Source organism: Vanrija albida (assembly GCF_041260175.1).
Source record: "Vanrija albida strain AlHP1 chromosome Unknown contig_3, whole genome shotgun sequence".
In the NCBI taxonomy this organism is placed as follows: Eukaryota; Fungi; Basidiomycota; class Tremellomycetes; order Trichosporonales; family Trichosporonaceae; genus Vanrija; species Vanrija albida.
The window spans coordinates 617,668-641,298 of NW_027191422.1; the positions used below are offsets into that span (position 1 = coordinate 617,668).

Genomic DNA, 23,631 nt, shown 5'->3' on the forward strand with positions numbered 1-23,631 from the left:
AGAATGATCACACGGCGACAGGCGACGGAAATCGCCCTTGCCTGCGCGACGACTACCTGCACGAGCGGCAGGTGATGAACGACAGGAAGCCGCCACGGTGCTCGGGCACATAGTCGCCCTCGCCGACCTGCTGCGAGTTGCCAGTCGTGCCACCGGGGCGCGAGTTGACGTTCATCGGCGAGATGGGCTGCGCGCCCTTGTTGCCCTGAGCGTTGGTAGCGTCGTAGCCCTCGTGTCCGGGCTGCGCAGCGTTGGCCGACGCGAACGGGTGCCCCTGCTGGGATTGGCGTCGCGAGTTTTGGTGCGAAGGAGCCGAAACACCAACGATAGCCTGGTTGGAAGCGTTGGGCAGAGCCGACTGAGACCGGCGAGCTCCGCGGGGAGTGTTTCCACCGCCAGATCCACCGTTTCGGAGTCGGTCAACCCGGTCACCGCGGTTGTCCCGTGTCCTAGTCGCCTGGCGCGTCACGTCGGCGCTCTGCGAGTGTGAAGTGCCGGCCTCCCATCCCCTGCCGCCGTTTAGCAGCATCCAGTCGTAGATCTGGTCGTCAACCTCGCCGGCGTTCTGGAGCGCCGTGAGGAAGAGGTCACGAAGGAAGTCGTAGTCGGGAGTCTCGTCAAAGGTGAGCTTGCGGACGTAGCTCAGGTAGATGGCAAACTCGGCTGCGAGCAATGGTCAGTGACATGGACACCGAGCGTCGCCCGCCACACGCCACTCACAAGGGTATCCCTCGCCGAGCTCTGCAATTGGCGTAGACTGCTTCTTCTCGCCAATCTTTTCGTATTTTTGCTTGTTCGTGGCAGCCTTGAGGCCCTGCCAGGGGAGGCCACCGCGGAGGAAGTAGAAGAAGACGTGGCCGAGGGCCTCGAGATCGTCGCGTCGAGACTGCTCTCGTCCAAGATGCGTGTTGATCGACATGTAACGAGCAGTGCCACTCAGACTCTTGCGCTCCCGGTAGGGAATGTGCTGCTTGGTCTTGGGGTCGCGGTACTGCTTGGCCATGCCAAAGTCGACAACATGGATAATGTTGGCGCCTCTCGTGCCCGGGCGGCCGATCAGGAAGTTGTCTGGCTTGATGTCGCGGTAGATCAAGTTCTTCTCGTGAATGGTCTGCACTCTCGAGAGCTGGACATTGACTGTCAGAAACCGGACGGATCCACACGGACGTTGCACGTTGTTCCACGAAGCCGAAGCCATAGCAAGGGCACGCTACCAACACGCTACTCACCATCTGACGAGCGACCATGCAGCATGTCTTGACCGAGAACTTGCGTCCGCACATGTCAAACAGGTCCTCAAGCGAGGGGCCCAGCAGGTCGATGACAAGGATGTTGTGCAAGCCCTCCTGGCCAAAGTAGTAGACCTGCGGGATGCCGGCTGAGGATCGTGTTAGCACCACGCCCCCTTGCTATGCGCCGCAGCCGCCAGATACCCACGACATCCGCTGAGAATCTTGTACGACCGGTACTCGTCTCGCAACTGGGGAGCGTCCGACTTGCGGGGTTCCTGTATCACATGTCAGCTTGGGCTGGCGCACCCCGCACGGGCCACGAGGGGTTCCACCGCAGCTCCACGATACCTACAAACTTGATGGCGACCGTCTGCGAGTTGAGCAGGTTGGTTCCTGCGGTTCTCGTCAGTGTCGTTCGGCGGTCAGGGAGGCTATCGACGCAGGGTGAAGACAGAGGGCACTAGTCGGGCGTCACGCGCCTGCCAATTGTTTTCGGGCACTGTTGGACTCATGCGACACCAGGCGGCCGCGTCGAATGGGCGTGTTGGGGGAGAAGAGCGGGGCGTACTCACCTTCAAAGATGACGCCGAAAGAGCCCTCTCCAATCTTCTTGCCGACCTTGTAGTGGACGCCGACAATGTTGCTCGAGCTGGAAGAGTGACCTCCTCCGCCCGACAGGTGGGCGCCTGGGTTGGACGCAATCACATGCGTTGTAGCCATCGTTGGAGCTGGCGTTGGTTGGGGTCAAGTCGAGGAAGATGCCAACGGACGCGGTTGTTGATATATGTCAATCGAACAATGGAGTGATGCGAGGGAAGACGAGCTGGTGTGTGATGGAGAAATGGAGGGGCAGTTGTTGGGTCACAAGAGTTTGAGTTGTGAATTGATGGACTGCTTTGCTGGCTGGCTGGCTTGCTGGCGGCTGGCGTTGTTTGAGCGGGGCGGAGGCTGTCAAGGGCGGTTCGGACAGGCTGGACGAGGGGTCGGAGAGACTCAAAGTCGAGCGAGCAGGATCGAGAGGGGAGAGAAGGGTGGTTGCTCTTTGTGGTGGCTTGAGCGGGAAAGGGCGGGCGACTTGTTGGGTTTAATTGGCGTTCAATCGGCCTTGATGGACTGATGCGCACGGCCCGACTCGTTGGTGTTTGCGGCGACGACCAATGTGTGGGTGATGGCGACAGGAGAGAGGGAGGGAGACGACGACGACGGCGACGGCGACAACGACCACCAAGGAACACGCCGAGAGAAGGACGAGGGAGGGAGAGAAGGAAGAAGCGGGAGGTGAGTGGAGTGATGTCGGACGAACCGAGGAAAGCTGCGCGCGCGAGCGGTGCCGATGCGTGAGCGTCAGGATTCAGCGTGCGGTGGTGGGTGGTGGGTGTCGTGCGGTGCGGTGGGCGCGGCGCGGTGAGTGGGTGGGTGCTGGCTGGCTGTGTGGTGGCTGGCTGGCTGGCTGGCTGGCTGGCGCAGGTGGCAGACGTGTGAGGCGAAGGGGGGGGACGAGGGCAAGCAAGGGTGTGCGGGGCGGGCGTTGGGTCGGGGCTCTAGGCGGCGCTTTCGGCGGGCAGCCTGGCTGGGACGACTGGCGGGTGATGGTGATTGACAGCGGCGCCGAAAGTGGGGAGTAAATAAGGAATGAGGGGTAATACAAGCTATACAAGCTAGACTAAGCAAGTAACTACGCGTATTGTAATTGAATGAGTGTAAGGAAGGCAAGGATTAAAAGCAAGCAAGCGACGACGGCAATGCAAAGCAATGACACGAGATTGTGCAACAAGACGACTACTGTTCGGGCCCGATCTCAACAGTGGAGCGCAGCAATATGCATTGGGACGAGCGGTAGTACCAGCATCAGCACCAGCAGGCAAGCAGCGAGCGCAGCAACGCTACATACGCCAAGGCGAGTCTGGGCAGTGACGGCGGCGGCGGCAGCGGCGGCGGCGGCCGAGGCGGCAAGACACAGACAGGGTGAATCCAAGCCCCTGGGCTGGGCTGGGCTGGGTTGGCGGCGCAGAGACACGGCGAGAGCAGAGATCGCGTGAGGCGGCGTGAGGCAACCTGCCGGTGTGGCCACTGGGCTGTGTGATGGCCAGTGCGAGTGTGCCCTCTACGCAAGGATCTGCATACCCTCCTTGCTGCATCGCCTTTGCTTGAATGCATGCAGGCCGCTGCAGTGCGCGCACCGCGCACCGACCGACGCGCCAGTGTATCGCCACGTTCAAATTACATACAAACCAACCCCGGCCTAATCGGGTCGCGGGTCTACTAAATCACTTCCAATGGCCGTAAAATGCACCCAAAAGTCCAGACCACTACAGGGAACAGACACGGCAGGACCACTTTGGACAAGGAGAAAAAAAAGCGAGCACCACACTAAACCATTTCAGGGAGGGCAAAAATCAAAATCGACCGAGCGTGCCACGACCGGAGTTAGCGGAGAATGCCACGTGGTCGCCACGCTCGACGCGCCTGCTTGCTGCAAGCTGCACGATCAACAACGTCACTTCGCGCCCAGCAAAATAATAATCAACATCTTGCCCTCTCCAGCGAGACCAGCACGACGCCCACCCGCTCACGGCTAGACTCGAGCAGCACAAGCAGGCCACAGCTAGACAGCCCGACAGTCTACACGAGCTTGGTCGCAAGGGAGGTCTTTGTCTATCTGTTCGGCTCGCAGCACTCGATCAATCCAACGACACAACGGCAACCATGTCGGCGCTCGAGGGATTCCGCGATCGTAAGTAGTCTTGGGCGGCACGATTTCGAGCTCGACACCTTCATTCCCGAGAGCAGGCGCGACAGGGCTCCTGCGTGGCCTGCAGCTGCGAGAAAGACTGCAGTGGCGCACGAGGAAGGACCTCGCTGAGGCCGACGCGCTGCCGACCTCCACCTTCCCTCGACCGCCCCATGCTGTGATGCTCGACGGCGTGTCGAGTATCACGAGGGGGTCTTGCTATCACCAGCAAGAGCTCGGCCGCCCAGCCCGTGTCGCCATAGCCGTGTGCGCCGGCCGCCCCTATGATGCGGCTCTCGCCTTCCTCCGGGCAGTTCTGGCTCACCTTCCTCCGCCTACTCACTGAATGTCCCCCACTCACACACCACAGAGCTAGTCCAGGTCATTCTCTACGATGGACGCGTCATTGTCGTGAGTTGGACCTTGAACATCACCTCCTTGGCAGTTGCTGACAATACCAGGGCAGGCTGAAAGGCAACGACAACTTCTGCAACTTGATCCTGTCGGATAGCGTTGAGCGCGAGTACTCGAGCGACAAGGGCGTCGAGATGATCCCACTGGGCCTCTACATGATCAAGGGTGACAATGTGTGAGTGTTGGTATGATGAGAAGCGTGGCAAGGCCACGGTTAGTGCCGCAGTCCAGCAAGCATCACGATGCTTGCTCGCGCCGAGCTCGCCGAGTTCGCACCGGCGTCCGCCGGTGTGTCGCATGGGTCGGCCGCCCGGGTCAACTTGGTATCTCCAGGGCTTGGCTGGGCGGCGTGGTGATAAGGGAAATGCTTCCTGATGTTGAGTGGCTGCCGCCGCAAAACTCGCCACTGTGACCCACGCCGAGTTGTCCGGCGTGGGCGACTCGTGTGAGAGGAAACCGTGGCGGTCACCGCGGCGGTCCCCACCTCGCCAGTACGCCCATCCAGACCGATTCCCATGCCATCATGGCCGTGCACAACTGCTTCAGGTGCCATGTCGACATTCATGGTGGCCGCTGCTGTGAGACATGACTCATCTGTTTGCCGCGGCCGCGACCAACGCCACATTGGGCGTTGGGCCCGCTTTCCCAGCGATTGTGGTTGTGGCCTCGTTCTATCATGACGACATGATTGTGGTCGGATTGACGCTAACGGCTCCAGGGCCCTCGTTGCAGAGGTGGACGAGGACAAGGATGCGACCATCGACTACTCGGAGATCCAGGCCGAGCCACTGGCAGAAGTACGGTATTAGACGCACGATAACAGCGGGGCGGGACGACGCGGGAAGGGGACATAGCCGACAGCGCACAATCGCGACGACAACGCACTGCCGGGCGGCCACGCAAGATGAAGGGCTCAATTGCGGGGGCCTAGCGACTGGTTGAGCGCCGCTCAATCACACCATCACCACCACACATGCATGTACAATAATTCCACGCCGATGAGCACTGGCATGAGATGGCACGAGATATCGCCAAAGACGGCTAGAAGCCACAAACTGTGGCGTTGTGTGACACGCCCCCGCAGCGTTCGGTTGTGAACTGTGGCTTCCCTCAGGGACGGTCAGATGTATCTGACAAGGAGATAGGGCTTGTTGTCGACGCCACAAGCGGCTACCCCATGGTTTGTCGCGGGCGGTGACTGGGCTGCGGCGGCGTCGCGACCGCGTAGCAACGGCGTGGCAGCGGCGTAGCACCGGCGTACTGCAGCACGCCATGCCGTGGGCAAGCAGCCCGCCCGTCCGTCGGATGCTGAGTGGGGCAGGCATGCGGAGGCAGGAGCGTTTCACTGGAACAAGAGGGTACGACAAAGGGACCGGCGGGGGCGGCGAGCGAGCAGACCCCGAGTCGAGGTGTCTGGCCAGCGGCGCGCGCGGGGCGGGGCGCGGCACGGCGTCTCACTTGGCGGGTTGGCGGCCGACGGTGCGGCACGGTGGCACGGCGGCGCGGCGCGGTGGGCGAGCCAGCCCGCCCGCGCCCGCTTGTCAGACAACGCGATAAATTCCTTTCGCCCGAAGTAACTGATCTGCTGCCACTGTTCCTGCCGCGCGCGGCTTGGGCGTGTTTCCGCGTGGTGCGCTGGCGCAGGCAGGCTGACGCCGCGTGATCTCGCTGCAGCGGCCGGGATGGCGGCGTCATCGCGATATTGCAGATTGCAAGCGAGACGTGCGGGCGCGCGCTGGCTCTGCTCAGGAATGTGCGGTGAGTGCCGCGACACAGGAGGAGAGCATGCGCTGCGGGCGCTGCTGCTTGTTGCTCCGCGCGCTCACCCGCTCGCTCGCCATATCCAATCGAGACGTGTTCGATGTCGCCCGGCCCACATTGCCAGCTCTGCGGCCCTCTGCTGCCCCATGTGGCCAAGCGTGTCTCTTGCCTGCGCCTCGGTTGTGCCGTTGCCGTTGCGCCTGCTGCCTGCTGCCGATAACATTGCCGTGTGAGGTAGCCCAGGCAAGAGGGGCAAGGTACGCCGTCTGGCATTATCGCGCTCGCTTGGTCTGTTTCGAAGAGGGCGCGGGACGGGGTTTGGTTTTGCGATGTTTTGCGATTCATGACCACATCTGGGCAGTAGGCCGTTTCAAGCCCGCCTGGGCGAGGGAGAGGAGGCAGCAAGCCGCGGCGTGGCGCTGACGACATGAGTAGCTTGCTGGTATCGTCATCCTGAGCTTGAGCATTGCGCAAGGGTGCGGCCGATTTGATGTCGGTGCTAGCTAGCGGGGTCCGGCTCTGCACCGAGTAGCAAGGTGGCAGGGATTGCAAAGTTACAGCAACCGCAGCCTGCAACGCCGCCGCGGCGGCGGCGGCGGAGGCGGCCGAGGCGGCGGTCGATGGCGCTTCTTTGGCACTGCGTCAGGGAGCGAGCGAGGCGGACAGGAACAAGTAAGGGACGGGAGAAGGACGATAAGGCACGGCGTTCAGGGCTGCCACATAGGGCTGGAACTTTTGTCGGTTCTAGCGCTGTGCTGTTACCCTGACCACCCTGAATCGCTTCAGCTCTCCTGCCCAAGCCGGTCTTTTCCCTGAATCGGAGAGAGAGAGAGGACGGACAAAGGCGCATTGACGCCGCATGGCTTGTTCGAGCTGCTCGACACATACTGCCCACTTTTGCTTTTACCCACTCTGCTCGCTGCCCCTTTCGGCGGCTGCATACCGGGTGGGCGAATACCTTGCACCCGCAGCAGCAATTGTCGCTCTTGCACCTCCCTGCCAGCAGTGGCATCAGGGCAAAAAGGCGCGCAGGGAAGATAGCCTCCTCCCTTAATAGGCATGTTACCTTGGCTTGATCTAAAGTCCGTCGGTCGTCGTGCAGTCGACCTGCAGCGCAGCCTCACCGAAACCCAAAGACGAGTGTAGAAAAAAGTCTCTGTTCATCTGGGTCGTCTGATGCCCACCTCTGCCTCTGACGTTGTGCCCGCCCCGCCAGATGACCCGTGTGGTACAAGGGTGGAAAAATGCAGACCCTTGGCCGTAGACTCTTTCCGAGTTGCCAAAACCTCGCGGCCGTGGGTTTCCCGCCTTGCTCGGTTGTAGCTGGCGTACCAGCAGCCTCCCCTGCCTAGTTTTTCCTTGGGCGTCATGCTGCCAATCGGCCTCACCAAGGCTCCCTCCGCTCTCGAGGCTGCAAGTGCTGCAATATCCTGACATAGCCATTTTGAAAGGCGGTCCTGACCTGGGTCCTTAATGGCCACCACCGCTGCTGCCTACCGCCGCCGCTGATGCTGCTTGGCTGCCTGCTGCCTGCCTGCTGCCGCTGCTGCCGCCTCACTCGCTCGCTCGCTCGCTCGCTCGCCGCCTCCTCGCTGATACCTCTGTCAGCTCGATACTACCCCCACCCCCCATCCATCGTCTGCAGGTGGCCGCAGCTCCTCGCCTCGCCTCGCTCGTTCAACTGCGCCGGCGTCAGTCAAGGAGCCGTCCTTCTTTCCTGTTTCCACTTTCCACCACCCACCCTACCGCCCATCGACGCTATACATCACGCACCGCACGCACCGCACCGCTCGCTCGCTCGCTCGCACGCACACACGCAACGCAACGCACGGCCCTTCAAGGCAGTAGCAGCGCACCACTGCCAGAGCCCAGAGCCCTCGACAACCGGTCCGTCCACCTAGACCCCGCCAGCCGGCCAGCCAGCCCACCCGCCCAGCCCGTGGCCTCGCTATCTCTCACTTCCACCCCTTCCTCGCACCCCTGCAGTTTGACCGACCTGCTCTTATCACCCCACCACACTCGCTTGGTTTGTGATTCTGTACGCACTCGACACACACTCTTTCGATCGCTGTCGACAACTATCACCCCCTATAGATTATCGGTACCGACCACCACCCAAACGACCATATCGCCCGAACCCCGCCCGAAAAAGTCGTGATCCATCAGTCCATTCACCGACACTCGTTCACCTTTCTATTCGACAGTGCTTTGCAGTGGTCGACGTCCGGTCTACTACCGCCTAATACACAACTTGGACATCCCGTCCCCCTCATCATCATCTGCTTAAGCGGACGACAACTCGCCGCAGCTGCTGCTACCGCCGCCGCTGCCGCCGCCTCCCCGCCATAAATCATCCGATCAGGTTACGATTACGGTTCCTCGGCGATTTGCTCCCTTTCCTTTTGCACTTTGCGCCTACGACCAATATCTACTAACCTCGACAAAAGTCACATCGCGGCTCCTACAACGCGCCAGCAGCATTCAATAATCCTGTTGGAGCGTCACGTCGTCGCCAGCAAGCACGGTTCGATCGCGCTACGACATTTTCATTGCTCCCACATTCGCCGCCAACTCGCCTTCCTTTGACGCTTTGTCTCGTGCGAGGCGGCAATTGCGCGCACACACACGCCCACCACACACAACACACACACACCGACACACACACTGCATCCGCGTCCGCGCCTTGTCAGTGGTGCCCTGATCGCCAGCCTGTATACCACTCTCGCTTGGTATTCCCACCCCTCTTCAAACCCGATCCCCCACCGCTCAGCAGTCGTCGCTTCTATCCCAAAGAATCGATAACCACAGAGCAGACGTAAAATCCGACTTGCATTCCCCCGCTTGTTTAGGCGTCGTCACGGCAACCAAAAACCCCTCGCCAGATTCGCTGATAACCGGGAGTCGTCGAGGCAACAGGTGAGTCTTGTCTTCCTCTTGATCAGTCTTGATCGCTCGCGTGTCATCTCCACAAGTCATGACAGAAGCGCTGGTCTGTTCTGCGCGCGTCCCCCTCTTCCCCCCTCGCGTCTTTTCTCTCAACCGCCGTCACCCGTGCTCTACCCCTGGCTCCAGGATGCCAGGCGTGACTGGTCCACCGGGCACCGAAGCGGCCAAGCATCACATCCATGCGGGCTGCAGCTCGTCTGCAGCTCGATGCTGTTGGCACGCTAGTCTGCAGGAAGCGTCGAGGAATGGGTCGGGTTAAAAGTGGGACAAAGCGGTGTCGGATCAGACGACACAGACGCGTTTGCTTCTCCCTTCACACACACACGTCCTCGTATTAGTCTGCCGGCTGTCCGCCTGCCCGCCAGCTGCGACGACCCGCGACCTGCACCCCCCACCACCGTTACAGACGTGTGTCGTGTGCCTCCCAAGCGTGCTCTCTGCTCCAGCCACGATCTGCGCCATGCTCCTCCATCCATTTCTCAACTCGTTGTTCCCCCATTCTCCGACAATACCACCTTTTTCAACCGGCCAGCATGAGTCGCCGATCGAAGCGCAATCGTGCCCGCGACACCTCCCCCATACCTCCCCTACACTGGCAACAGTTCCAATATCCAGCTTCCCATTATCAGACCCACTATCAACAGCGACTGACGCACCCTCCCAGCCTCGACTCTGTGATAGCCAATATTACGTCCACTCCGCCAAACCCGGCATATTCTCTTTCGACGGGTTACACGTCGCCGTTGAGTTATCAACAGCAGCAAGAAACCTTCTTTCACGACCCCCTCTTTGCAGACAGCAGGGGATCCTGCGGCGTCAAGGCAGACGTTTGGATTGGAGCTCATCAGAGCTCTCCCCCCTCCCCAGCCACGTAAGTACCTACACAAAGCTGCCCCTGTAAACGGACTGTACCTGACGCGCTGTGCACAGAATAGATTCTCTCACTGATTCCCAAGCAGGGGGGAGTACTTTCCCCCCTCGTCGGAGAGCGCGGGTGGTGATTCCCCCTCTGCGACTCAGGTTCGCCGCGCAAACCTGAGCCTCAACATTGCTGCAACAGCCGCAGCGCTTGCACCCGGCCTTTCTCCGGCTTCTTTGGTGCCTTCTGGCGACCCGTTTACCGGCGACCTCTCGTTCGGTACCGATCCAGCCGAGGACTACTTCCAGTTCCATGAAGCTGCTCTCTCGGCGCCTCCCGACGCGCTCACCGACCCCAACGCTCAGGCAGCGCAGGCCGCAGCTCTCCAGGCCGCCGCCGTCGCCCAGGGTGCTCCTTTGACTGCACCGTCCACCTCGGCCACCTTTGGCTACCGCCTCCCAGCCTCGCAGCCGTCTAGTCCGGTTCGTGGCGTCTTTTACAATGGACAACAGCAGCAGTTCACGCTGGGTGCCGCTCCTGGCAGACAACGCGGAGCTACTGTTAGCGGCACCATGCCTGAAGGTGCACCCTTCCCTCCTCAAGCTTTCCAGCAGTCACATCAGGCCAACGGCATGACCCTCGCCTCGGCCCCCGTGTCGGCCGTGCCGTCGCACTTGTCTTTCAGCGCAATCCACAGCAACTCACCATCGTCGTCGCCGCTGGCCGGCTCGCCCGTGGTGGCTGCAACAAAAAACGAGCGTCTCATCCCAAGCGCTCAGTCGTCATTAGACGTCACGATGGAGGACATTTCCGCCCAAAACTCTCAGCTCGGCTCTAGCAGGCGGTCATCTGAAAGTGCGGCTGCTGCCGTAGCGGCCGTCGCCGCTGGCGGCGCCGTTTCAGATGTCGACAAGCTCACCTTGGAACGCTTGACAATGCTCGACACCATCGTTAGCCAGGCTCAGAGTGCCAAGGAGGCCCTCCTCCGCGGACAAGAAGACCGACTTCCAGAAGCGCTTGGTCAAATCAGCAACCAACTCGAGAAGGCCAGCGATCTTGGTGTCGGCCCAAGTCAAACACCCCGCGAGTCGACACCAGCGTCCGGGTCAAACCAGGCTTTGTCGCCACATAGCTACTCGCCTCAAGCGACCACAGCGATTACCTCTGGCGTGGTGACTCCTGCCATCCCAGTCAACCCTGCCGCTTCTCAGCCCATTTCACAACTCTTGCCTTCGCTTCCTGTCGGCCAGACGCCCGTCAGCCTCGTTCCGTCGGCCGTTAGCTCGCCAGTCAACATGACTGCCCCTGGCAGCATCATGGGCCGCAACGAGTACCTGCCTGCTGTTCCCGGTGCTCAGTTGGTCCAACAGCACTACCCTATGCCTGGACAGATTCAGCAGCCAACGCCACAGAATGCCCTGCCAACCACGCCGGTGACTGCCAATTTCCAGCAGGCTATCGCCGGCCACGCCCCCGTTGTCTCATCGCCTCTGGCCCTGTTGCCGCCTTCCCGTGCCGCCAGCCCCAAGGCATACCCCCAGTGGCTGCCTGATGGCGTTTCGTCTGCTTCGGCCGCCATTGCAGCCGCCACCGGTGCCCCCGTTACCCCCATGACGGCCGATGGGCTCACCCAGGCTCAAGCACAGGAATTTGTGGCAGCCCAGGTCGCCCAGGGGCAGGCTCAAGCCCAAGCCCAAGCTCAAGCCTACGCTCAAGCCCATGCCCAAGCCCAAGCTCAGGCTCAGGCGCAAGCCCAAGCCCAAGCCCAAGCGTACGGTCAGGCTGTCCACGCCCACCAGGTTCAGCAGCAAGCACAGGCCCAAGCTCAGGCCCAAGCACAGGCCCAGGCGCAAGCGCAGGCTGTGGCCCAGGCTCATGCTCACGCTGTTCACTCGCAGCAGGTGGCAGAGGCTCAGGCGGCGGCACATGCTGCTGCAGTTGCTCAGGCGGCCGCCCAGCAGCAGGCTGGCAACGAGAAGCGCGCCGATGGCCGCCCCATTGCGCGTGCACGAAGCTCGTCGGTCAACAACAAGCAGCCAGCGTTTGGCATGACGTCGAGCGTCAGTCTGCCCCCCTCCGCCTGGCAGTCGCGCCAGGGCTCGCCTGTGGACGACGATGACGACGATGACAATGGTGCCGACACTGACGACGAGACTGCTCCTCGCCGACCCAAGAGGAGGCGCAGCTCGGCTGGACCCGACATGGTCGAGGTTGGCCCATCATCGGGTGTCATCATTCCCGACGATGTCAAGAAGCAACTCGATGTCATTTTCAACGAGTTCCTCAACAAGGTCTGCTCTGATCTTGAGATCTGCGACTCCAAGGGCGAAAAGCTCCACCAGGTGCTCATGCCCAAGAAGATGCAGCGCCTCGACGAGTCGCCCGACTACCGCCCCTTCAAGTTCCGTATCCAGGCATTCACGAACGCTTTCCACGAGGAGCTCCAGGCACGCGGTATCAGCGAGGAGACTATGTCTGTCAAGAAAGTCAAGGTCTACCTTTGGCACCAGGAGCTCATCTCGCGGTTCAACGCCGACGGAAAGAAGGCCAAGTCGAAGGGCAACCACATTTGGCACGTCGATGCCAAGAAGCTCCCCGGCGGTGGTGGCTGGGTGTTCCGCCCATTCAAGCGCCGCATCATCGGCAGCCCGGCGACGTTTGCGTAAGTCTGCTCGGTCTACCACCAAGCTGTCAACTAACGTCACAGTGTTGTCAACATGCGCTTCGAGTGGGAGCCCAAGATCTGGGACCCCATGGCGCCGTCTGCCAACATCAAGCCCACGTTCTCTTCTCCTCCGGGCTCGCTCCCCCCGTGGCTCAACTGGGAGGACGGTGTTCGCCTCACTGGCGTTCCCGACAAGCCGTCCCCTCCTATCCACGTCCAGGCTACTGCCGAGTTTATCGACGGTGCCGGTAACAACTCGTCGCTCAGCACTAGCTTTGTGATCCAAGTCGTCAACCTGCCGCAGCCCATCTCGAATGCCGAGGCGGCTGCGGCAGCCGCCTACCCGCCACCCCCGATGGGCCAGTGGCTCCCCACCGACTTTGGACCAGATGTTACCCTTGATATGACTGCTGTGCAGCCTCAGTGAGTAGAGCGAGTTTGACTTTGTTGTTCTTGCTGACTTGTCCAGAATGGCGTTCCCTGGTGGCATGCCCATATACCCGCAGCCGGGTTACGGCGCGTAGAGTGTACAAAGGGAGAGGATCCTTTGATCTCCATTTTTCTTACAACAGGGTGTACTACGAGTATCAGAAGATTGTCGCTGGCCGTTGTGTGCGGGTATACAGGTGAAGATTATACAAAGCACACTGTGTTCATTCCTTACAAAAAATGACGCCTCGCGTGGGCCTGCGCGTTGCGTCTCCATCAGGTGCTAGCCGAGATGCAGCATCCCCAGTGTACATAGAATAGAGGCACGGTGTGCGTGCGGAGGACATGAGATGCTACATGTTCTCGGTACGGACGAGGCGGCGGGTCCTTCTGATCAGAGCGCGGCTCTCCCAGTCTGTCCGTTTGGCCTGAGGACTTACGCATCGAATCGAAGCCTGTCCGGTCCACCTGAGGGGGTGGCAGAGTGGCGGGGACGACGGCGGCGGCGTCGCGGCGTCGGCTTGACAGTGTGCCACGAGGCTCGACCCGACCGGAGAACCAACGCCGTCGTCATCGCAGGCGGCCGCTGCCCGCGCGAGCAGACCGCAGCGTCAGCATCTGGCTGTGTCAGCGCCACAAGTCCGAGTCCAAGTCCGACCCGAGAGATCGTCGGTGAATAATTTGGCCGTTCCTGGCCGTCTGCTGGAATGAAAGGCAAAACCTTCACACTCTGTAGTTCACCTCCCCTCCCTCACCCTCCTCACCCACTCGGATGGGATAGCACTGCGCCGTCGGCGTCATACCGCTGGCGGGTCGCGCAGGACGCACCCACGCCCACCCGGTCCGCGGCGAGTCCCCGGCGTCCGGCGCCGGAACGTGTCCGGGGGCAAGAGTCAAGCGAGGGTCGTCCTGAGGCTCCCTGTCGACTCGACTGACAGCAACGAGCCGCCGCACCCTGAATCTCAGCTGACACTGATGCACGGCTGATGCCTACGGCCACGGCCACCGAGATAACTCGGTTGTCCGCCCTTGCCTTGCGTCCCCTAACCCCCCTCCCCCTCGGCGAGGCTCACGAATGAATCAGCGGGCAGCGGGGCGAGTCGGCTCCTCTGGAAGCCCGTCGAGTGTTGGAAAAAAAAAAACTGTGCCCAGCCAGCGGAGCCTCATATAGGCAGCTGGTGTTTTCCAACAATCGCGCCAGCACTATCGATAGCAGCGTTGGAAAACACCACCTAATCGTTGGAAAAGCATGAAGACGGCAAGAAGAGATAACAAGACTGGCGGGGCCGAGGTCGGCTCGGCCGCAGAGCTCGGCGGCGAGCTCGGCACCAAGGAGGTCGTGCACGACGCCGTGTGGGGCGAGCAGGGCGCCGGCGGGCCAAACTACCGCGCCGTGAGTTGTTGTCCTTTGCTCCAGCTGACGCCAGGTCTCGGCCTTCTCAGCCTTTGTGCTCATCACAAAGGCCGACATCGGCCTCGGCGTCCTCACCCTCCCCGTCGTGTTCCAGGTGCTCGGCATCGTGCCCGGCGTCCTCATCATCCTCGCCGTCATGGCCATCGTGGCGTACTGCGCCGCGCAGATCGGCCCGTTCAAGCAGCGCCACCCAGAGTGCTACACCCTCACCGAGGCGGGCGCCATCTTCGGCGGGCGCGCGGCGAGCGAGTACTTCTTCGTCATGTACATGCTTGGTGAGTGGCCGAACCTCGTTCTCGCTGACCGCAAAGACATGATCTTCACGGTCGCCGGCGCGCTCATCAGCCTGTCGACGGCGCTGAACGCGCTCTCGACCCACGGAGCGTGCACGGCCGTCTTTGTCGCCGTCATCGCGGCGTTCGGATTCCTGTGCTGCTCGGTCCGCACGCTCAACCACGTCGCGCCCATCGGCTGGGTCGGCCTCTTCTGCCTCGTCACCTCGGTGCTCGTGCTCGCCGTCTCGGTCGGCGTGCAGGACCGCCCGGCCGACGCGCCGCCCACAGGCGACTGGGGGCGCGAGGTAAAGCTCTTCGGCACACCCACCTTCGCCGAGGCCATGGCGGCCGTCAACCAGATCGTGTTCGCCGGCTCGGCGACGTCGACCTTCTTCGGCATCGTGAGCGAGATGCGCGAGCCGAAACAGTACACGCGCTCCATGCTCTCGTCCATGGCCTTCTTGACGGGCGTGTACGTCGCCATCGGGACAGTCGTGTACTACTACTGCGGGCAGTACGTGTCGTCCCCTGCGCTGGGGAGTGCCGGGCCGCTCATGAAGAAGGTGTGCTACGGCATCGCGATCCCCGGCCTGCTGGCGAGTTTGACGCTGTACGGCCACCTCGCGGGCAAGGCGCTCTTCGTGCGTATCCTCGGAGGGTCGCGCCACCTCACGAGCTCGACGCCGACGCACTGGGTCACCTGGCTCGGGCTGCAGGCAGGGTGCATGCTGGTCGCCTACGTGATTGCCGAGGCGATTCCCAACTTCTCGAGCGTCATCTCGCTCGTCGGCTCGATCGTAAAGCCGAGCGTCAGCATCATCCCGTACACCTTCATGTGGTGGCACGACAACTGGCGCTTCGTACGGCCTGAGGAGAGGACGGCGCGCATGAAGTGGCTCGCCGCGCTCAACGTGTTGTTGTTCCTCGTCGGCGCGTTCATCATGGTCGCGGGCACGTACGGGTCCGTCAAGGACCTCATCAAGACGTCGGCGAGCACCGGGCCCTGGTCGTGCAAGGACAACTCGAACTCCGTGCATGAGTAGGGTGTTGGGGGCGAGGTGTGGGCGGTGTGGACAATGAGACATGTAGCAATACCAACAATGTATTTTATGCCACGGGGTGGTTGTCGATCCCGCAAATTGCAACACCCGACGCGTCTTGGCGCGTCCGGTCGATGCGTCGGCACCATCGCCAACCGCGTCAACGCCACCATCTCTCGTCACCGCACACTCACTCTACCCTCCTATAATCATGCGTGTCCTCGCCGCTGCAGCCCTCGCGCTCGCCACCGCGGCGCTCGCGGCGCCGGCCCCCACAGCCGGACCCGTAACCATCACATTCCCCAAAGCCAACGACTACTGTGGGTTTTCCGCGAGCGGACGTCGACGACGCCCGACGTCCGACGCCGGCGTCTGTGCCCGGGCCAGCAGCTCACACCACAGGGGTCGAGGAGGGCACGTTTGTCGTGACGTGGACCGGGGGTGGCGAGGCCACGCTCGACTTCAAGGTCTACAACCCGTTTGGCAGTGCGCAGCAGTTTCTCCTAGGCTCGGGTGAGTGTCGCCCGGCCACTCTGCCCACCCTCGCCCGTGCTAACATTCACAGCCCCCGCAAGCGCAGGCTACGCCGCGTGAGTGCTAGGCCCAGACATTATTCCCAGGCCTACCGACGCGCTCGCTGGCTGACGCGACGCAGCTGGACGCCGCCGCCAAACGAGCAGCGCCTCAAGTACCCCGCCGCGCAGCGGTACGAGGTCATCATCGCCGACCACGCGACTGGCGCGGGTGAGTGAGCTGGATCGGCCGGAGCTGGCTCCGTAGCGGACAGGCTAGGCCAGGCGTGGAAGGCAGACCGAGGCCGTAGCTGCTGGCCGAGGCTGAGGCGCAGCACTTGGCGCTGCGCTTGCCGAACCGATACGCGACGGAGCGCCGATGGCCCGGCCCACCGCCGTCGCGCAGAGCTAACGCCCAAACCAGCCGTAGCCACCTCGGACCCATTCGAGATCAAGCCGTACCACACCAAGGCGTCGCTACCGAGCCCACCGTCCAACGGCACGGCACCTAGCGCAAGTGGTGCCGGGGCCGGCGCTTCCGGCTCTACTGCCGCATCTTCTGGCTCTGGCTCTGCGCCTGCGGGTGCCAGCGCCTCGGGCAAGGCTGGTACGAGTGGTGCGAGCACTGTTGTCGTCTCTGCCACGACCGTGGTGGCTGGGTGCACACTCGCCATGCTCGCCATGTAACGTTGGCGGACTGGTGGACGACCGATGCCGGCAGCGCTCGCCGGATGCTTTACAGGATGCTTTACGATCGACATACACGTCACCTTGTTGACCCGACGACCCTTATAAACCATATGGATGCACGAGGTTACTAGTAGGATGAGCCCTTCGTCGTCACTCTTCCCACGTTCCATGCACAAGCCCAAGCGCCCAAGCCCGCCCAGCATGCCCAGCATCATTGCCCAGCACATCCGTGTGCTGGCCCACCTGCCACAACGTGTCGTGCCCAGCCAGCATCGCCTACTCGGGCATCGGCACTCTGCCCCCTACCTCGGCAATATCTGAGCCCCTCGCCGAGCAACGAGCAGCCAGAAGCTGGGCGGTGACTGCACGCTTCGGTTCCCGTTGTTGTTTTGCCTCAGACTCTTGCCGAAACTCGGGTGGTCGGCACGGGTCCAACCCAACACGGGTCACATGCATACCCCGGTCGATCGGCATGCTCCATGCCATCCAGGCCAGGTGGGCCGAGGCAGGGCACAACGAGGCGAGGCGACAGCCGCGCACACCAGTCGTGACAGCTAGCACGCTCTCGGACGCAAGCGTGATGTCAGCGTCGCAGGGAGCGACGGACGGGCAAGCATGCGTCTCATGTGGCAGCCGACGGACGAGTGGGACAAGTAAAAGTGCCGGGAGGAGCGCCGTCGGGTTGGCCGCGGATTGCCGTCAGCTGTCGGTGCGGCAAGGTGCACCGACCGACCGATTGCCATGGACGCGCGCGCGGCAGACCAACGCCCGGACTACGAGCCAGCGAGCCAGAGCCAAAGCCAGATGGAGACTACATGGGCGTCGTGGCGCCGTTGCTACCAATAGGTGGGCACGCACGCACCCGCAAAAAAACGCCAGGACGACGGCCGCGGGAAAAAAAAATACAGAGTTAGTTTCGCAAGTGCCGCAGGCTTGTGAGTGAGATTATCGTCGTCGGTCGGTGGTTGCTGCCAAGTGACGGGCTGCTGGCGGGCCCGATGCATTGCGTTACCCTATGTTTATCCTTGTCGCTCTTGCGCCGTCCCGCCAAAGAGACAAACAGGCAGAATCGCCAGTGGGGCGACCGACAGCCCAGCTACCAAGGCATCAATAGGTGGCGGGGAATTGTGAACGCCGCATTGCGGCGATTTCCTGACGTCAGTCTGTCACTCTTTCGCCTCGTCGTCTCCCACTCGGAATGTAGCTTGCAGGCTGGGGTCGTTGACCAGACACGCTGAATATGCTCATACACATCACCTCGTTATCACCAGAGCAGCTAACTCGAGGCCTAACTACGCAGCTTGGGCTATTCTCGTGATTGCTAGCCCTCCACGCATCAGACCCAGCTCCGAGCCGGGTGCTCGCCAAAGAAAACTTACGACGTCGCCAACTTTCTGTCCGAACGTCGCCAACTTGCTCCCCCCCACGTCGGCTCTGTTACCGCTCGCCCGCCCGCTCCGTCTCCGCCACCCCGTCCCCGCAGACCCTCTTCCGGTGGTTGTCCGTGTGTGCCTGTCCGAGTCCCCGCTCCCCTTGGAGGCTTGAGACCAGCCGGCGGAATCTGGGTCGCGATCCATCATCATCACCCTCGATAACATTGCCCACCTCTCCGTCCATGGCTCGTCAGCGATAATGGCTTCAGCAAGACACCACCGGACATCGCCACCCGTCCACCTCCCACCCGACCTCGCGGGCTACCTCCCCGTCGCAGGCATCTTGGGCCACGGCGGCCCCAGCGGCATCGGCGGCTTACAGAGGACTGCCGGCCCGTCGCCCACCAACGGCCTGTCTAAACCTGGCGCGTGAGTCATCAAACCGTGACTCATTCGGGGGTTCGGATCGTCGGCCGCGGCGATCGTCGCTAGCGCATGCTGTCGTATCCACCCCCACTGCCATCGTCGTCCTCGCCACCACCGGCGATGTAGATGCATGCTGACACGTTGAGCAGCAAGGTCAGCTGCCTGGCATGCCGCGCTGCAAAGGTGAGTAGCGTGCTCGTGTTTGGAAATACCGTCGGCATGATTTCCATGGGCTCGAGCTCAATTGTGCATCAAAGGCTTGTCTCAGACCTGAATCAGATCGCCATTTTCTATTAGATTCTCTGGCTAATACCGTCGCGCAGCGCAAGTGCATCACTCCCGATGCGTACACGACTTGCAAGCGCTGCTTGGACCAGAATCTTGAATGCGAGTACAAGAAACATCGGCGCGGAAGGAGAAAGAAGGTGCCAGAGGGTGCAGAGCCAGTGGCCGTCGACGGCCACCACCCCTTGGATGGTAGCGACGGCGGGCGGTCTGGAGACTCGAAGCACTCTCGCTCGCACTCTCGCTCTCCCGCAAGAACAAGCCATTCGCATCCGTCCAACACGAGCGTGGTTGGCCAGCCCCTCAGCCATGCACAATCCTTTATCCGCGACAACCCCGACAGTGCACGTCGGACGGACATTTCCTTCTCGCACGTCGTACCTATAGAAGGTGACGACTCGCAATCCCGTGAGTAATACTTCTATTTGTCCCCCAATCAAACCGTCCAGGCCTTACTAAGGTGTGGCGGGACTTGTTTGCATGACCTGACAGAAGTTTCAGCCTATCTACCCGGCCCGCACTCGTTGCCTCTCGACGAATCAATTCTCAGCCGCGGAATCGTGGTTACGCAGCAGGATTGCCCAGACCCTGTCCTCTTCGGCTACCTCACCGAACAGGAGGCGTTGGAGCTCTTCGACTTGTAAGTGGCAGTGGAGCAGGTGACACGTCGGACCCACGTGTGGCAGGCCTCCCCGTTGGACATCCGCTCTCCGGATCGGAGCAAGACCGTTGCTGACGGCGCGGGAAATGTACAGCTACTTCACCCATCTCAACACCACCGTGGCAGTTTTGGACCCGGTAATTCACACTCATGAGTGGATATACAACAAGAACCGCCTACTCTACACTGCCGTCCTGTGTGCGGCAGCCAAAATTCTGCGCCCAAAGGTTTATTCTTCATGCCTCCAGATCGCAAACCGGCTCCTGGGCAAGGTGATGGAGTTTGGCATGTGCAATATCGAGGTGGTACAGAGTATTATTATCCTGTCCCATTGGAAAAAGGTGGGGCGGATGGTGACAGACCTATTTTCTTTTCCAACAATAGCTAACAGTGGGTCCAGGCAGATGATACCACAACGTGGCGGAGAGTGGGCTACGCCGTGAGGCTCGCACAGGAGCTTCGTCTCAATCAGCGGGCACCGCGTCCTCTGCCTCGCGATGAGCGGCAGGCGAGGGAGTTGCTTGCAAAGGAAAGAGTGTGGCTCAGTAAGTACGGGTGGGGCCTGGGAACATTGTTCCTTCTCGGTGACGTGATGCTAACTCGGTCCCAGACTTGATTGTGGCAGACTATCAGTGGGTAGAAGAGAGCTTCTGCGCTCTTTACATTCGCGCTGACGGTGGATGCAGTCTGGCAATGCACCACTCGCTCCCGAAAGCAATTTGTGACGACGAAATAGACGACGCGACCGCATGGATCCTCGACCACCCCCACCTTCCCACTCCTGGTGACGCACTCTTTGGCCCATGGGTCCCTTATGCTCGCCTTACAAAGCTGTTTTCCGACATGCTTGCAAGCATGAACGGCAGCCATGCCAACGCACGGAGCCTGCAGTGGCTTGAAATGGAGTTCCAGCGCTGGAGGACAAAGTGGCTGGACAAGAGCCGTGAGTAATTTTTTCTGCCATTTTACGCCGCCTCGTTCGACAATTTGGATCACTGACAGCGGCGTCCAGACGAGTGGGGCTTCCAGAAACACCAGGTGGCGACGATCAAGATGTGCGATGCCGTGCTCCGGTTCCACATTGCCGAGTACCGTCTCCTCTTTACAGCACGTTACAGGTCCAGCGGCCAGCGCCTCGACGTCAAGGAGCCTGGCGTGTTGAGCCAGACATTCGCCGGAACGATGGAAGCGGCGCTCTCGCTCGTCGACCTGTTCATGAAGGAGTTTGTGGCCAACGGCTACCTGACGTACTGCTTCCACTTCACCTGGATCGGCTTGGCCATTTCTTCCGTGTGGCTAGTCAAGGTGAGTTGAACGCATTCTGACGCCCCGCGACTAACGCTTCAGAACCTTCACTCCGTAGACCCAACGGATCGGAACCGAGTGATCCACGCACTTTCCGAAGTGTCTGTGGCGTGCAGTAACGCGTCCATTTCGGCAGACGACATGCCGGCGTCCACACACCGGCTCCTCAAGCAACTCTTGGGATCAGTCAACGCCGACTGGCAGCAGATGGGTGCGCCGGGCCCCGGGCCGCAGACGTTCGAGATCCAGACGGCGGCGATTCTCCCGACGTGGGAGATGCCGTCGACGCACGAGATGATCCAGAGCCAGCTCTACTTTACAGGGCACACGGCGAGCGCGACGTCCCTGTCGCCCCCGAACACGCTCCAGCAGGCCGTGTCGAGCGACACGATCCTGCACGCCGACAACCTGCCCGACAACTGGCAGCGCAGCCACGCTCCGCACCCGATCATGGCGCAGGCCCAGCAACACCAACAACAACAACAGCAGCAACAGCAGCAGCAGCAGCTCCACCCCCAGCCCCACGACCCGGGAATGCACCCGCACCAGAGTGCCAACGTGATATTCCCGCCTCAGGACGACGATATCTGGTGTGTGATGGCCAGGGGGTTCTAGCCGCCGCGACTCACCCGAGCCCCCCAGGAAACTACTGCTGCCTGTGGGACAAGAACAGCCGCGCGCCGAGGGTGTCGGGTGGCAGTCGAGGTTATGATTGATAGACGAGTTTCGCAGACGAGGGATCACGCAGGCCACGCTTCATTGCATAAATTATTAATGTACTACTGTAGAGCCATGTACCAGCTGTTCGTCTTGTCGTGAGCGCCGGGGTCGGGTGAACACGAGCTGGGCGGGACGGCGTCCGCGAGAGACGGGCAGCCAGGACGCCGCGAGGTCGAGGTCGGGCCCAGCGCTTGCCCGCGGCCTGCGATAACAGCCAGATCTGCATGATCACCGCGACAAAATAAGCAAAGAAGCCGACGAGGCGCCGCGGCGTCGACGAGGTCGCCGACATGCCACACGATGGCGGGGACGTGCGGCGACCAGCGGAGGGGCGGGTGGGATGGTCGGCGCTCGGAACAGCCGGTGAGCGGGCAATAACGCAGTGAGCTCCGCGCTTCTTCTTTCTTCTCCTTCCTCCCCTCTTCTTGTCCACTTCGCCCACACCCTCGTATCGCCTGTATGGCGCGTTCGGTGCACCAAACCCCCCCCGGACTGGCGGCGATCGCCGCGCCCACCGCGCGCCAACCGCGCCACGCTTGCCCACCCGCCCGAGGACGTGAGTGGAGTGAGCGGAGGCCCTTTGTGATCGAGGTGCTTGTGACAGCGGGAGATTGCGTAGAATCGGAGTGCTGCGAGCGTGCGACTCGCGATCGCCGCTACCTTATGAGGCATGCGAGGGCGCTTGCTGGGCCGCGCCTCGACTCTCCGCTTCGGTCCAGCCAACTCCCCGACTGCCGTCTGCGATCGGGCCGCCGCAGCCCAAGCTGCGTCCAGGCAGTATGTCCTCACCGGGCTCCCCCTCCGCCTCTCCGTTATCCTTCCTACCTTCTTTGGACGACGACCTACCTTCTTTGGACGACGGCGAGTCTCGCCAGGAGGAGCGGCGATGACGGTAAATATCCCGGTGAAGTTCGGCTCACTCTCGGACGCGGAGCCGTCTCGGCCAAAGCCGCCGTCGCGTCGGCGCGTCGCCAACAACCGTCCTTGAGCCGCGTATCGTTTTTCCTGCGTACATTGCACGAGCGGTCGCTGTTGGCTCTCCGACGCTCTCAACCATGCAAGAGGACGTGCTCGGGCTAGCATGTGAGGGGGGACACGCGGTCTCGGTCGCTGCCTTCGCCTCCCGCCTTCCTCGAGGCCGCCGTCGCGTTCCCCACGGCCCTTGTCGACCCATTTTTCGCGCTCATTGAGCGACCGACCTGAAGATCCGGAATTGCTGTCGGCCCCTCACCTCCTCGGCCGAGAGGACGCAATCACGCTGGCGAGCGAGATCAGCGACGGTCTGCCTGTCTCTGCCGTCGTGGATGGGCTGGAACGGGCGTGCCACTGGCGGATAGCCGTTCCCCCTCCCGGTGCTGGACGATACTCCGCCTAGTCGCTGCGACGACCGCGTGAGGAGCGCGATGCGGCGGTGATCGATGAGTACGGCAGGTCAGTGGATCGAGGGACCACCGTCTCCGGCCAAAGGCTCCGGGTCGCGTCGTCAACCGTGTCCGACAGCCGTTTCGTTGATCGCGCTGACATGGCTCCCGGGGATGGTGCTGGGTACTCTCCGTTTTCAGCCTTTAAGAGGACCACTTGTGAGCAATCCGAGGGGAGCGTCAGGGGTCACGGGGGAGCTGGTCGATGCTCAACCTCACTGGATTCCTCCAGCTAGCTCTAAGTGGCGGGCCGGTATTCCCGTTGCTCCGCATAGCGCTCCGGAATGCCACTTGCGGTCGCCCATTCGCTGCTTTTGGCTTCTGGGAGGACGCACTTGTGCTGGCGAGAGAGGGGACAGACGGGGGTTGCTGGCCACTGACCTAGCTTCCTGGGCCTTCCTCCCTCCAGCTCAACGCCTCTGAGCCGTGATCGCTGCTGCGGATGTTGGTCAATACTCCACGTAGTGCCTCC

At 61.7% G+C, this 23,631-nt stretch overlaps 7 protein-coding genes across 7 annotated transcripts; 6 read left to right on the plus strand and 1 right to left on the minus strand.

Moving 5' to 3' along the window:
• Nucleotides 1-52: 52 nt before the first annotated feature.
• Nucleotides 53-1,952, minus strand: YCK2 (Palmitoylated plasma membrane-bound casein kinase; the record flags this gene model as incomplete). Its single annotated transcript, XM_069352083.1, has 6 exons — nt 53-663; nt 721-1,126; nt 1,230-1,378; nt 1,438-1,507; nt 1,585-1,625; nt 1,805-1,952. The coding sequence occupies 6 exons, from the start codon at nt 1,950-1,952 to the stop codon at nt 53-55; spliced, it is 1,425 nt and encodes a 474-aa protein (XP_069209501.1).
• A 1,986-nt stretch (nt 1,953-3,938) lies between these two features.
• On the plus strand, nt 3,939-5,186 carry lsm8 (U4/U6-U5 snRNP complex subunit LSM8; the record flags this gene model as incomplete). The annotated part of the gene is made up of 4 exons (XM_069352084.1): nt 3,939-3,966; nt 4,334-4,374; nt 4,425-4,552; nt 5,096-5,186. 4 exons carry the CDS (start codon nt 3,939-3,941, stop codon nt 5,184-5,186), a joined length of 288 nt encoding a protein of 95 aa, XP_069209502.1.
• A 5,329-nt stretch (nt 5,187-10,515) lies between these two features.
• Nucleotides 10,516-13,132, plus strand: Q8F55_003544 (uncharacterized protein; the record flags this gene model as incomplete). Its single annotated transcript, XM_069352085.1, has 3 exons — nt 10,516-12,605; nt 12,651-13,031; nt 13,078-13,132. The coding sequence occupies 3 exons, from the start codon at nt 10,516-10,518 to the stop codon at nt 13,130-13,132; spliced, it is 2,526 nt and encodes an 841-aa protein (XP_069209503.1).
• A 1,154-nt stretch (nt 13,133-14,286) lies between these two features.
• Nucleotides 14,287-15,769, plus strand: Q8F55_003545 (uncharacterized protein; the record flags this gene model as incomplete). Its single annotated transcript, XM_069352086.1, has 3 exons — nt 14,287-14,430; nt 14,465-14,726; nt 14,763-15,769. 3 exons carry the CDS (start codon nt 14,287-14,289, stop codon nt 15,767-15,769), a joined length of 1,413 nt encoding a protein of 470 aa, XP_069209504.1.
• Nucleotides 15,770-15,977: 208 nt separating this feature from the next.
• Nucleotides 15,978-16,965, plus strand: Q8F55_003546 (uncharacterized protein; the record flags this gene model as incomplete). Its single annotated transcript, XM_069352087.1, has 5 exons — nt 15,978-16,086; nt 16,169-16,279; nt 16,332-16,356; nt 16,422-16,510; nt 16,703-16,965. 5 exons carry the CDS (start codon nt 15,978-15,980, stop codon nt 16,963-16,965), a joined length of 597 nt encoding a protein of 198 aa, XP_069209505.1.
• A 1,635-nt stretch (nt 16,966-18,600) lies between these two features.
• Nucleotides 18,601-19,696, plus strand: Q8F55_003547 (uncharacterized protein; the record flags this gene model as incomplete). The annotated part of the gene is made up of 4 exons (XM_069352088.1): nt 18,601-18,770; nt 18,917-18,950; nt 19,091-19,460; nt 19,554-19,696. 4 exons carry the CDS (start codon nt 18,601-18,603, stop codon nt 19,694-19,696), a joined length of 717 nt encoding a protein of 238 aa, XP_069209506.1.
• Nucleotides 19,697-20,568: 872 nt separating this feature from the next.
• On the plus strand, nt 20,569-21,633 carry Q8F55_003548 (uncharacterized protein; the record flags this gene model as incomplete). Its single annotated transcript, XM_069352089.1, has 3 exons — nt 20,569-20,656; nt 20,726-21,018; nt 21,061-21,633. 3 exons carry the CDS (start codon nt 20,569-20,571, stop codon nt 21,631-21,633), a joined length of 954 nt encoding a protein of 317 aa, XP_069209507.1.
• Between the last annotated feature and the right edge of the window lie 1,998 nt (nt 21,634-23,631).